General features: G+C 37.6%; 1 protein-coding gene across 1 annotated transcript in view; it reads left to right on the top strand.

Annotated features, from left to right (window-relative positions):
• The window catches only part of AGGF1 (angiogenic factor with G-patch and FHA domains 1), a 33,641-nt gene that overhangs the window by 15,582 nt on the left and 4,680 nt on the right, over nucleotides 1-13,379 (top strand). Inside the window, exons 8-12 of the mRNA XM_032277825.1 lie at nucleotides 393-444; nucleotides 4,802-4,903; nucleotides 6,351-6,516; nucleotides 7,901-7,983; nucleotides 11,930-12,057. Of these exons, the coding sequence (XP_032133716.1) occupies nucleotides 393-444; nucleotides 4,802-4,903; nucleotides 6,351-6,516; nucleotides 7,901-7,983; nucleotides 11,930-12,057 (531 nt within the window). The remainder of the gene's footprint in view (nucleotides 1-392; nucleotides 445-4,801; nucleotides 4,904-6,350; nucleotides 6,517-7,900; nucleotides 7,984-11,929; nucleotides 12,058-13,379) is intronic.

Here is a 13,379-nt window from a genome sequence, read left to right as displayed (position 1 = left end):
TTTTGAGACGGAGTCTTGCTCTGTCGCCAGGCAGGAGTGCAGTGGCGCAATCTCGGCTCACTGCAACCTCCACTTCCCGGGTTCAAGTGATTCTTCCACCTCAGCCTCCTGAGTAGCTGGGACTACAGGCGCACACCACCACGCCCAGCTATTTTTTTTGTATTTTTAGTAGAGATGGGGTTTCACCATGTTGGCCAGGATGGTCTCGATCTCTTCACCTCGTGATCCGCCCGCCTCGGCCTCCCAAAGTGCTGGATTACAGGCAGGAGCCACTGCGCCCGGCCAACATTATCTGTTTTTAAACATTCTTTCCATTCTTTGTCACTCTATAAGTGCTATATTTATATAATATGCTTCATAAATTATTAAAGACACTTTACTTAACTCTGCAGAGAAAAGGATATGGAACATACTCTCCGAATCCCTGAAGTTGGTGTCAGTAAGGTATGCTCTCTGATTTCTCAAACATAGTCCCCTAGATGTAATTTTTTATATCATTATTACAGTAGAAAGCTTAGGGATTTTTCTAATTTAATAGGAAGGTTAATATGCAGTGTAGTAATGGTAATGAAGGCAGTGCAGATTTGTTTATTCCAGTGCTTCAGAAAATAAAAATTCTTCATCACAATTTGAATAAACAAAATCATGTTTATTTTTAAGAATCTGGATAAGAATAGAAAGCATATATTAAGTCTTAAAATAGTACCCATTTAATGTATATTAATTGAGTGAAATAAACAGGCTACATTTTATGACTATTTAAAAAATGAATAACACCTGGCGTCAGGCTACTTTAGGAGGTGGTTACTTTGAGCCCAGAGTATTTTACAACCGAAGAATATATCCTATACCACTCAGGGATCTCCTTTAAAACTTCTCTCAATTGAGCTGACGTGGGAGGATCTCCTGAGCCCAGGAGGCCAAAGCTGCAGGAAGCTGTGATCACACCACTGCACTGTAGCCTGGGTGACAGAATGAGACCCTGTCCCTAATGGTTTCAGGAAAAAGAACAATCGGGTTTTTGAAACAAATAGAACAGAATTGCAAGTCAAGTTATATATAAGTAGAAAATAACTAAAGGTTTAGCTACTGAGGCTCTTTACATATTTTTACTTTTTTTTTTTTTGAGACAGGATTTCATTCTTGTCACCCAGGCTGGAGTACAGTGGTGTGATCATGACTAACTGCTGCAGCCTTGACCTCCCAGGTTCAAGCAATTCTCCCATGTTAGCCCTGCAAGAAGCTGGGACTACAGGCATGCTCTACCATGCCCAGCTAATTTTTGTGTTTCATAGAGATGCGGTTTCACCTGGGAGTTCACCAGGCTGGTCTCGAACTCCTGAACTCAAGTGATCCACTTGCTTCAGCCTCCCAAAGTGCTGGGATTACAGGCGTGAGCCACCACATCTGTCTGAGGCTCTTTATATTTCTCTTTCCAGTACTATGTTTTCTATGTTTTCCTTCCTCTCTTATGGTTGTTATCTCTTTTCCTTTTTTGCTTTCTCCTTTTTTTTGATCTTCCATTGTTCCCGTTTTATTTAATGGATTGTAATGTGGACCTAAAGTAGATTTTATGTGATTTTTTTTTTTTTTTGGTATATAATGTCTCATTTTATTGATTGATTGATTGATTGATTGATTGAGACGGAGTTTCGCTCTCTTTACCCAGGCTGGAGTGCAATGGCGCGATCTTGGCTCACCGCAACCTCCGCCTCCTGGGTTCAGGCAATTCTCCTGCCTCAGCCTCCCGAGTAGCCGGGAATACAGGCACGCGCCACCATGCCCAGCTAATTTTTTGTATTTTTCGTAGAGACGGGGTTTCACCATGTTGACCAGGATGGTCTCGATCTCTTGACCTCGTGATCCACCCGCCTCGGCCTCCCAAAGTGCTGGGATTACAGGCTTGAGCCACCGCGCCCGGCCTAATGTCTCATTTTAAACTTGAAACTCTATTTACTTTCATGTTTTGGGAATGCATTCAAAAAGAGGAAAATGCCCTGATAATTTTAACTTTAACTAGATTATCTTGCTTTTTCACTATGACCCTTGAGTCTCCTGCCTCCAAAAAAATTAAATAAAAAACCGTATCTGTAACTTAAATAGCAAAGAGATCCAAGGCTCTTCCCCACCTTCAGTCTAAACCTTAGAACTGCCTGTACTGGCTTTGTTTTTTTTTTTTTTAAGTAGTGACACAGGGTCTTACTCTTTTGCTCAGACTGAAATGCAGTGGCATGCACTGTAGCCCCTGATAACTCCTGGGCTTAAGTGATCCTCCTGTCTCAGCTTCCTGAGTAGCTAGCACTGTAGGCACACCACCACACCAGGCTTCTGGTGGCATTTCTGTTTTTTCTTTCTTTCTTTTAGACTAATATCCGCTGGTGGGGTGGATAATTTGTTGGTGAAGTCAGTTTGTTAGCACATATACCATGTATCCAAATAGATGAAAAACTTCTAAAAAAGAAACTTTATGTTAATATTAAGGGGAAAAAACAAGTATTTAACCACTAGATAGAAGATTTCCTGAGTTTAAATAATGGTAAAAATTACAAAGGACAAAATAATTTTGCTCTTTATATGTTAAGAAACAAATTTAAAAGGCAGACTGGGACAGTCACGACAAATATGACACAATATATGTTCTTTGTTTTTTAAAAGTTCATGCAAATTTATGTTTTCAAACCCCACTATGACACCAGTAGTGAGCAAAAGATATATCAGGCAGTTCACAGTACATGAAATACCGTGGTTAATATATGAAAAACCATTCAGTCTTTCTAGTAATCTAAGAAATACAGATGAAGCCAAGGTATCAATTTTCATTCATCATTTTATTTATTATTTATTTATTTATTTATTTTTTAACAGAATCTCACCCTGTTGCTAGGCACCAGGCTGGAGTGCAGTGGCGCAATCTTGGCTCGCTGCAACCTCCGCCTCATGGGTTCAAGCAATTCTCCTGCCTCAGTCTCCCAAGTAGCTGAGACTACAGGTATGCACCACCACGCTCAGCTAATTTTTGTATTTTTTAGCAGACGTGGGATTTTACCATGTTGGCCAGGATGGTCTCAATCTCTTGACCTTGTGATCCACCCGCCTCAGCCTCCCAAAGTGCTGGGATTACAGGTGTGAGCCACTGTGCCTGGCCTATTACTGTTTTTTGAGACAGGGTCTCGCTTTGTTGCCTAGGGTGGAGTGCAGTGGTGCAGTAACAGCTCACCACAACCTCTGCCTCCCAGGTTCAAGCGATTTTCCTGCCTCAGCCTCTCCAGTAGCTGGGATTACAGGTGTGTGCCACCATACCTGGCTATTTTTTTTTTTTTTTTGGATTCTTAATAGAGACAGATTTTCACTGTGTTAGCCAGGATGGTCTTGATCTCCTGACCTCATGATCCGCCCTCCTCAGCCTCCCAAAGTGCTGGGATTACAGGCATAAGCCACCGTGCTTGTCCTCATTCATCATTTATTAAATATCACTACTATTGGGAACATAATTTAGAACAGCTTTTTGGAATAGGGTTTGGCAGTGTAGAAAGTTTTCTAAACAACCCAGTTGGGAAAAAGTATACAAAGGACATAAAAAGAAAATTTACAGAAAAGAAAACTCCAACGGCTAATAAATATTAAAAAGAGTTTTGGTAGTAATCAGCAAAATGCAAGTAGGCAATTTCACACCTCTTAGGCTAGCAAAAATTAAAAATTTTGGCAATATCAAGTTTTGGTTTACTATACATAGAGCAACAAGAATTCTCACAGACTGCTGGTGGGAATATGAATTGATACAACCACTTTGGAAAATAGTATCTAGTAAAGTTTAAGATTTACTTATATTATGATTTAATAATTCTGTTCCTAAGTGTGTACTCCAGAGGAACGCTTGCATTTTGTACACAAAAAGATTGCAGGTCCAAGAAGGTTTATAGTAATATTTTTAAAAGTAGTAACACCTTGGGGAAAAACCCTGAATGTCCATTATCAGAAGGATGGAGGCATAGATTATGGTATAGCCACACAACTCTGTAACTTTGTATAACAATTTGGTGAACCTCATGACAATGTTAAGACAAAGAAGCAAAATAAGAGGAATAAAGTGCTATGGAACAAGGAGGGAATGAGTCGTCCTAACTATTGAAGATCTTGGAAACATCTCTGAGAAGTTGGCCTTGAGTGTTTCAAATCACATTTTGTATTACAAATTTTTGGCGGGGTATGGTGACTCATGCCCATAATCCCAGCACTTTGGGAGGCCGAGGCAGGAGGATCACTTGAGCTCAGGAGTTCGAGAACAGCCTGGACAACATGGTGAAAACGCTGTCTCTACAAAAAATTCAAAATTAGCCAGGTATGGTGGCACATGCCTGTAGTCCCAGCTACTCAGGAAGCTGAGGTGGGAGAATTGCCTGAGCCCAGGAGGTCAAGTCTGTAGGAAGTTGTGATCACACCACTGCACTGTAGCCTGGGTGACAGAGCGAGACCTCATCTCAAAAAAAAAAAAAGTTTTTAATGATGTGGAAAATACATGAGGTGAAAATTTTTCAAATTTTAATCTCAACTCTGGTACAAAGGAGAAAAGGGTAGGACATCATACGAAATTTTTCTTGGTAGAGGTAGAGTTATAGATGACATTTTCTTCTGTAGCCTCTGTTTCTACCAGAAGCATATAGTAATTTGTGTTTCTGAAAAAGTATTAAGTATAATAAAATCTAAATTATCAAAGACTCAACCTCATCGTATCATACAGAAATTGTTATTCATGGTTTTGAAAAGTATAGTAATTAATAATTGCTTGATTTCGTTTTCTAAGTTTCATGCAGAAATTCATTTTGACCATGACTTACAAAGTTATGTCCTTGTGGATCAAGGCAGTCAAAATGGTACTATTGTTAATGGAAAACAGATTCTTCAGGTGAGTGTATATGTATTAATTGCCTGCACATGATTTTTAAACTGAATTTTTTTATTTCTGAAGGACATAATCTTTATCATTTGGTTCAGATTAGAGTTAAGCCCAATTGTGTTGCTTGGAAAAGAATTTCCAGAAAGGCTGAAAAAAGTATATAATCAGTGGGTACTTACTTGGCTGTTGAGTTTTGACTTCTACTTATGTGTCTATGCCTTATTCCATTGTAAAGCTATTCAGCGTAAATGTGTAAATGTTCTTAATAGCAAATTTGAAGGTCCTCCCTTTTTTATTTTTTATTTTTTTTATTTTTTGAGACGGAGTCTTGCTCTGTCACCCAGGCTGGAGTGCAGTGGCGCAATCTCGGCTTACCGCAACCTCTGCCTCCTGGGTTCAAGCGATCCTTCCATGTCAGCCTCCTGAGTAGCTGGGACCACAGGTGCGTGCCACCACGCCCGGCTAATTTTTCGTGTTTTTAGTAGAGACGGGGTTTCACCGTGTTGGCCAGGATGGTTTCAATCTCTTGACCTTGTGATCTGCCTGCCTCGGCCTCCCAAAGTGCTGGGATTATAGATGTGAGCCGCTGCACCTGGCCAGGTCCTCCTCTTCCTTTTTTTTTTTAATTGTCTTAATGGAAATGTTACTAAATTGGAAACTTCTTAAAGGCAGAAGCTATGTCTATTTAGTTAATACTTACATCCTCAGCATGTAGCAAAGTATTTGGCATATAATAAGAAAATAGAGGTGCCTGATGCGGTGGCTCATGCCTGTAATCCTAGCACTTTGGGAGCCCAAGGCCGGTGGATCATCTTAGGTCAGGAGTTCAAGACCAGCTTAGCTAACATGGTGAAACCCCATCTCTACTAAAAATACAAGAATTAGCTGGGTGTGGTGATGTGCGCCTGTTATTCCAGCTACTTGGGATGCTGAGGCAGGAAAATCACTTGCACCGGGCAGGTGGAGGTTGTAGTGAGCCGAGATTGCGCCATTGCACTCCAGCCTGGGCTACAGAGTGAGACTGTCTCAAAAAAAGAAAATACAAGGAAGGAGGGAGGCCTTATTCTTAATCTGTAACAATAAAAGTGGAAACAAAACTGAGTTATCAAGAGAGAAGAATGTGATGCATTTATCCCATTCTCTTAACACTTCATCTTTTTTACTATGTTGATTATATGTTTTGATAATAGATTGAAGTCTAGAATTGGATAGCTTTGATTGGATAGGGAGATTGGTGGGTTTGACAAGTTGCTCAGTTCAGCTGTCTTCATCTCCACTAGTAGAACATTTTTTATGAGTCATTAAGTTGGGAAGTGTGTGCATGTGTGTGTATGTGTGTGTGTGTATTTCATTAACAGGTGTTTTAAAAATTATGATCAGACATTGCTTACAGTAGACATAAGGTAACCATATGTCATTATTTTGATTTCTGTTTTGTAAAATGTTTCCCCTCTAGCCAAAAACCAAATGTGACCCTTATGTACTTGAGCATGGAGATGAAGTGAAAATTGGAGAAACTGTTCTATCCTTTCACATTCACCCTGGCAGTGATACCTGTGATGGCTGTGAACCAGGGCAGGTTAGAGCCCACCTTCGCCTTGATAAGAAAGATGAATCTTTTGGTATGTGGAACAATTAAATGTGGCTGTGATAACATTTCTCTTTCATTACTTAAATGTTCTAAAAATATCAGTCAGCTACTGGCTTCATGTCTAATTGGTACAATACTGCATTGAGATACATTTATATAAAGCTATTGGTCTTGTATCCAGTTGATACAATAATAGATTAAGATGTATTTCAGTAAATATTACCAAATGAGATTAAGAAATGACATATATTTGAAATTTGAGACCTAGGCTAACAGAGTAATTGTAGTTGATTTTTCTGTATAATAATTTAGCTGCGTGATATGTAGCATTGGTCTGCTTTCTGACCAGGAAAGAGATTGGATTAGATCTCTTTCTGCTAATCCAGCTTAGTAGGCTTTTGAGGCAGACTCTAGTGGTAGCCGAATGTCCTTAAGAGCAGTTGTAACTGAAAATTGCTGAGACAGTAGATTTTAAGTGTTCTCACCATACACAAAAAAATGATAAGTACGTGAGGTGGTAATGGAAATATTAATGAGCTTGATTTAGCCAGTTTACAATGTATACATACATCAAAAATCATATTGTATACCATATATAATTTTTATTTATCAGTTAAAATAATTTAAAAAGTAAGACTTAATAAAGTGATAATTTAATAAAGATTGGTTTCTTTCTGATGTGTCTATTGATGCAAAAAAGTCATCCACAATTGAACTCTGTCATGTGATATTAACATAAGAACTAATAGACCAAGGTATTAAGGGCTATAGATTGATATGTTTTCTGTCCTATTGATAGCTCATGCTGTATATTGTCTGTGAACCATTAATTTTTATAATAGCACTGTAGGATATTACTGTTGTGCTTTCAGCCCACCCATCTAGTGCTCTTCAAATTTATATAGATGCTTTGAACTAGTAAGAGGTCATCTTTTTTGACATATATTTTTCTGCTAAATGCCAAGTATGCATGTTCATTGTTTATTTTTTGTTTTCTGATACTAATTTGAAAATGAGTATGTTGCATTACACAATAACACAAATTTTGGGTTCTCTGGCTTTTATTTTGCACATGGCTATGTTCCTTTGCAAAATTTACTTAATATTTCTGCATTGAGATTCTATTGTAATAATCGTGTTGAAAAATCGAGATGTTTATTGTTCGTTTTGGTATCTATACTGTAAAATTCCTATCATCTGTAGTTTTTGCTTTACTTCTCAAGTAGGTTTAGTTACCAAACTTCTGAAAAGACATCATTACAACCCAATATCCTTTATGTTAATATTTATTTCAACTTCTGGTTAATTGGAATGGGTTACTAATGGTTCTTTTAGTTTTTTATTAAATAACAGTTTTAATTTTCTACAAAATCAGATTTAGTGTTTTTTTTTTTAAACCAAACTTTTTCTTTCAGTTGGTCCAACACTAAGTAAGGAGGAAAAAGAGTTGGAAAGAAGAAAAGAATTAAAGAAAATAAGAGTAAAATATGGTTTACAGGTGAGGATGTTAAATATTATTTCATGTGTTAAGCTGTATATCTGGTTTTGAGTAAAACTGTCTTTAAATATCTGGATACATTTTATATATAAATAGTTGTATAATTTTGTGATTTCTATTAGTTTACTGTTCTGGTATTTATAACCTAAAAACTATTGAAGTTGGAGTAGAACAATGATAATTGCCTACATTCGAATATACATTTCTGATTTTCAGAAAACTTGCATTATGCCTTGACATAGCTAGACATGGTAGTGTCTGTAGTCCCTGGTACTTGGGAGGCTGAGGCAAGAGGGTCGCTTTAGATAAGGAGTTCAAGGCTACAGTGAGCTGTGATTGCATTTATGAATGGGCCCTGCATTCTAGCCTGGGCAATATAGTGAGATCCTGTCTCTACAAAAAAGATGCCATTGATTTAAAAACATAGTTGAAGAACTAATACAACCTGATTTCAAAACTTACTATAATTAAACTACAGTGATTAAGGCAGTATTATATTGGCATAAAGATAAACAGATGGATGGAACAAAATAATAGTCCAGCAGTAGATCCAAATGTACGTATGGATGGTTAAGTTTTGTTAAAGGTATGAAGGCAGTTTGGTAGAGAAAGAGTGGTGGTTGGTTTTTTTTTTTTGTTTTTTTTTTTTTTAAGACAGCATCTTACTTTGTTGCCCAGGCTAGAATGCAGTGGCATGATCTTGGCTCACTGCTACCTCTGCCTCCCAAGTTCAAGTGATTCTCCTGCCTCAGCCTCCCAAGAGGCTGGGATTTCAGGTGCCCGCCACCACACCTGGCTAATTTTTGTATTTTTAGTAGAGACAGGGTTTCACCATGTTGGCCAGGCTGGTCTTGAGCTCCTGACTGCGGGTAATCTGCTCACCTTCGCCTCCCAAACTGCTGGGATTACAGGCACAAGCCATCGTGCACGGCCACGGGGGTTCTTTTTCAACAAGTGGTGGTAGAATAATTGGATGGCCTTACCAAAAAAAAAAAAAACCCCACAAACAAAAAGAGTGTTGATCCATACATACCTTGAACCGTCTATAAAAATTATCCAGAAATGGACCATAGATACAAAAGTAAAACCTAAAACTTTAAAACTTCTAGAAACTTTTTTTTAAAGGCCAAGATTTCTAACAACAAAAGCACAATTCTTAAGAACAAATTGATAATCTGTATTTCTTCAAAATTAAAAACTTATGTTTTTCCAAAGACACTATTAAGAGAATGAAAAGGCAAGCCACAGACTTGAGAAAATATTTGCAAATCATATATCTGGTCAAAGACTTCTGTATCTAGAATATACAAAAAACTTATAAAACTTAATGATAAGAAAAGAGCTCAGTTAAAAAAATGGGCCCAAGATTTGAATAGCTACTTCACCAAAGAAGATACGCTGATGGCAAATAAACACCTGAAACAATGTTTAGTATCCTTAGTCTTTAAGGAAATGCAAATTAAAACCACAATGAGATACCACTACATGTCTATTAGAATGCCTAAAATTTGAAAAACTGACTGAAATGGGTATTGGAAGGGTTGTGGAGGAACTAGAGGTCTCATACACTGCTGGTGGGAATGTAAAATGGTGCATTTGCTTTGGTAGTTTCTTAAAAAGTTAAACATACACCTATTACACAATTCAGCCATTCTACTCTGAGACATTTTGTCCAAGATAAATGCTAGCATATGTGCGTAAAAAGACTAGTAAATAAATGTTCATTGCAGTTGTTTTTTGGAATAACCAAAAACTGAGAAAAACTCAAATGTCCATCATATATGGATAAGCAAACTATGGTGTATCCATATGGTGAAAATACTATTTAGCAATAAAAAAGCAGGAATTAGTAATATAGGCCACAACCTCTATGAATCTCGGAGTAGTTACGTTGAGTGAAAGAAGCCAAATAAAACAAGTATATGTGCTTCCACTTGTGGAACAGTTTCACCGTGCTCTGGTTTTCAACTTGTCTGAGGTCAGTGAGACAGAACACACTCTCATACAAGTTACATGAAGCAAACTTATTGCTTACAAATGGGCAGCAAGGGATGACAGAAACCTAGGATTTATTGTGAAATGCCCCCCCCCCAGAGCTCAGAAAGCTGCCTTCTGGGTAAATGGAGTCTCAACCGTGTGTGTCCTACATGCACAGCTGTTGAGGGATCCTGGAAAGGATCCCTTGAGTTATGAACCTCAGGGCTATTTGACTCACTGGGCTGAAATGTTGAAGGACATCCTGTTTCCAGATGGGGACTGGAACAGAGCCTGGATTGTTTCAGTGAATCCCTCCTTACCTCAGGATGTTGCATTCCCAGCACATTCTGGTTGGTCTTGAGAACTACAAACAGGAAAGTGGGGTGAACTGTTCTGTACCATTTATATAAACTTCTAGGAAAGCAAACTAATGTATTGTGACAGAAGGAAGATGACTGATTGCTTAGACACAAGGGAGGAATGCTACACAGGGAAGGTCTCGAGAGTTGGACTACAAAGAGGGACAAGGACACTTTTGGGAGAGATGTGGATATGTTTATTATCTTGCTTGTGGTGACAGTTTCATAGGTCCATAAATCTCAAAAGTATCTTAATGTACACTGTGTATGATTTATTATATTTTAATTATATCTCAATAAAGGTGTTTTTTAAAAAAGTTACCACTTAATTCTGTAAATAGACCAGGAAAGCAATTAATATTTCCAGTTTACTTTTGGGAAATAAAAGCTTTAGTAGCCTAGCTAGTAAATGATAGAGTTAGATATAGAATCCAGGTCTTAAGTATATTTGTGCTACATTTTTACACTACATAAAGATGCAGAAAAATAAGTTGCTGCCAAAATAACGTATTTTTCTGTCAGATTGTATTTTTTTGTCATTGGTGTTGTACTAAGGTAGAGAAATCATAGAAAGAGTAAGATAGGCCAATTTGGGGAAAAAATAGAAGACATTTAAGGAGAGAACAAAATTGTTTTCTCAAAAATGTTAGCTCAATTTCTGTATTGTCTTCTGGGGGAAAAACTTACTAGGATACTAGGTTCTGTGTTTTTCTTCTCTTTTTAAAAGCAAAATTAAGTAAAACCTTCTGTCATACCTTCCTTGAATTGCTCTCTGGTCCCTAGCATCTCTCTGGATGAATGTCATACTTTTTATGTAAAGATCAGCAAGTTAACGAAGGGAAAGGGAAGCCTTCTATGAATGCTGAATTGACTACCCTTCTTTGTGCCACCACAACTTGTATATGACACACTCTTCATCCAGTGAATGTTTGTTAAGTGACTAGTCACTTAAATGGAGCCTTATTGAAACAAAAAACTATTATTGCCAGAGTAAACGGGTTTTTAAAAAGTGTTTACATTTTTCCCTTCCAATAAACAATATCAAACTACTATAGGTCCCTTGGAACTTTCAGTTCCTTAGAGAAAGGGGGAGATAGATTTTTTTTCCCAACCCCAGGGATTCTGTATTTTTCTTTGAATACTAGTAGTTCCTATGACAAGATGAGAATACAGCATTAAGTCAGAATGTACTATATTTTCACCATATTAATTTCTTATTTATATGTATGTTGTGGCATAACTTGAAATAATATAAACATTTTAAAGGGAATAGAATAAAAGTAGCATACCTAATATGACAATTTCTTCATATCTTTTTTTTTTTTTAATAACTTTAATATAAATCAAGTAGAGATGGGGGACTTGCTATATTGCTCACATTGGTCTCAAACTCCTGGCCTCTAGCTTTCCTCTTGCCTCAGTTTCCCAAAGTGCTAGGATTACAGGCATGAGCCACCATACCCAGTAATTTCTTCATATCATAGCTGGTTTTTTATTTAATTGTTTATAGGGCCACATTGAACCATATTTGTTAAGTAAGGCGCATGTACAGAAATTCTATTTTATTTATCAGCTTTCTTTTCCTCAATGAATATTTTGTGTTTATTAAGAATACAGAATATGAAGATGAAAAGACACTGAAGAATCCAAAATATAAAGATAGAGCTGGAAAACGTAGGGAGCAGATTGGAAGTGAAGGAACTTTCCAAAGAGATGATGCTCCTGCATCTGTTCATTCGTAAGTTTTGAATTACAGTGGTTTGAAACATCCTTTGTTCATAATCACATTCATAGGGTGCTCTGATATATAGGGGTATATATATCCTGATAGGTGGCCTTTATTTTTATTTACTTTCTTTTTTGAGACAGAGTCTCACTTTGTTGCCCAGGCTGGATTCAAGAGATTCTCCTGCCTCAGCTTCCTGAGTACCTGGGTTTACAGATGCATGCCACCACGCCCAGCTAATTTTTGTATTTTTTAGTAGAGATGAGGTTTCGTCATGTTGGCAGGCTGGTCTTGAACTCCTGACCTTGTGATCCGCCTGCCTCAGCCTCACAAAGTTCTGGGATTGTAGGCATGAACCACCACACCTGACTGATAGGTGGCTTTTAAATGAATGCTTTCACAACAAAATGGAGACACTAAGTCTATTTATTTCCTTCCTCTAATCTTAGAATTCCATTATCCCCTAAAAAATTGCTGAGCATGTACATGAACACCTGTACTTAAGCACATGTATATTATGTTAACAGTCGAGCCACACAGTTGAGTGAGTATACTTTGACATGCTAGACATCTAGAAGCCTGGACTGGTAAGAACTTGATATGAGACTGGTATTTTTTTTTTTTTTTTTTTGAGGTGAAGTTTCACTCTTTTTTCCCGGGCTGGAGTGCAATGACGCAGTCTCGGCTCACCACGACCTCTGCCTCCTGAGTGCAAGCAATTCTCCTGCCTCAGCCTCCCGAGCAGCTGGGATTATAGACATATGCCACCACGCCCAGCCAATTTTATATTTTTAGTAGAGACGGGGTTTCATCATGTTGGCCAGGCTGGTCTCAAACTCCCAACCTCAGCTGATCCACCCACCTCGGCCTCCCAAAGTGCTGGGATTACAGGGCTTGAGCCACCGTGCCCAGCCGGGACTGATATTTTTTAATAATTATTTTAATACTCAGGTACTTTTGTTCTTAATGACCCTGAAATATTTTTCTTATTTATTTTTCTCTGATTCACTTTCCTCTTGGCAAAGTAGTTTTGATAAAAATGAAACAGGTGATTTTGAGGGCTTACAATGTGATCATTTTTCTGTATTTAATCAAATATTAGCTACATTTCTTTCCTCAGAATATAAATTTTGAGTTTAGTTAAAATTTAAATTTTTCATGTAAAATTATGACTTATAAAGTTTTGATTCAATATCATGTTTCATTGACTCTAAGATAGAGTTTTATAGTTACTAATTGCAACAATTTTTTCTTAATGCTACGTAAAATAATGGTGTACCTTAGAGTTGACGGAGTCTGATCTATCACCGACATTTTATTTGATAATACATAGA

Source organism: Sapajus apella, unplaced genomic scaffold (assembly GCF_009761245.1).
Source record: "Sapajus apella isolate SASKATOON/1434 unplaced genomic scaffold, GSC_monkey_1.0 scaffold1, whole genome shotgun sequence".
In the NCBI taxonomy this organism is placed as follows: domain Eukaryota; kingdom Metazoa; phylum Chordata; class Mammalia; order Primates; family Cebidae; genus Sapajus; species Sapajus apella.
Note: the sequence above shows the minus strand (reverse complement) of the source record. Positions and strands in the feature narration are given on the sequence as shown.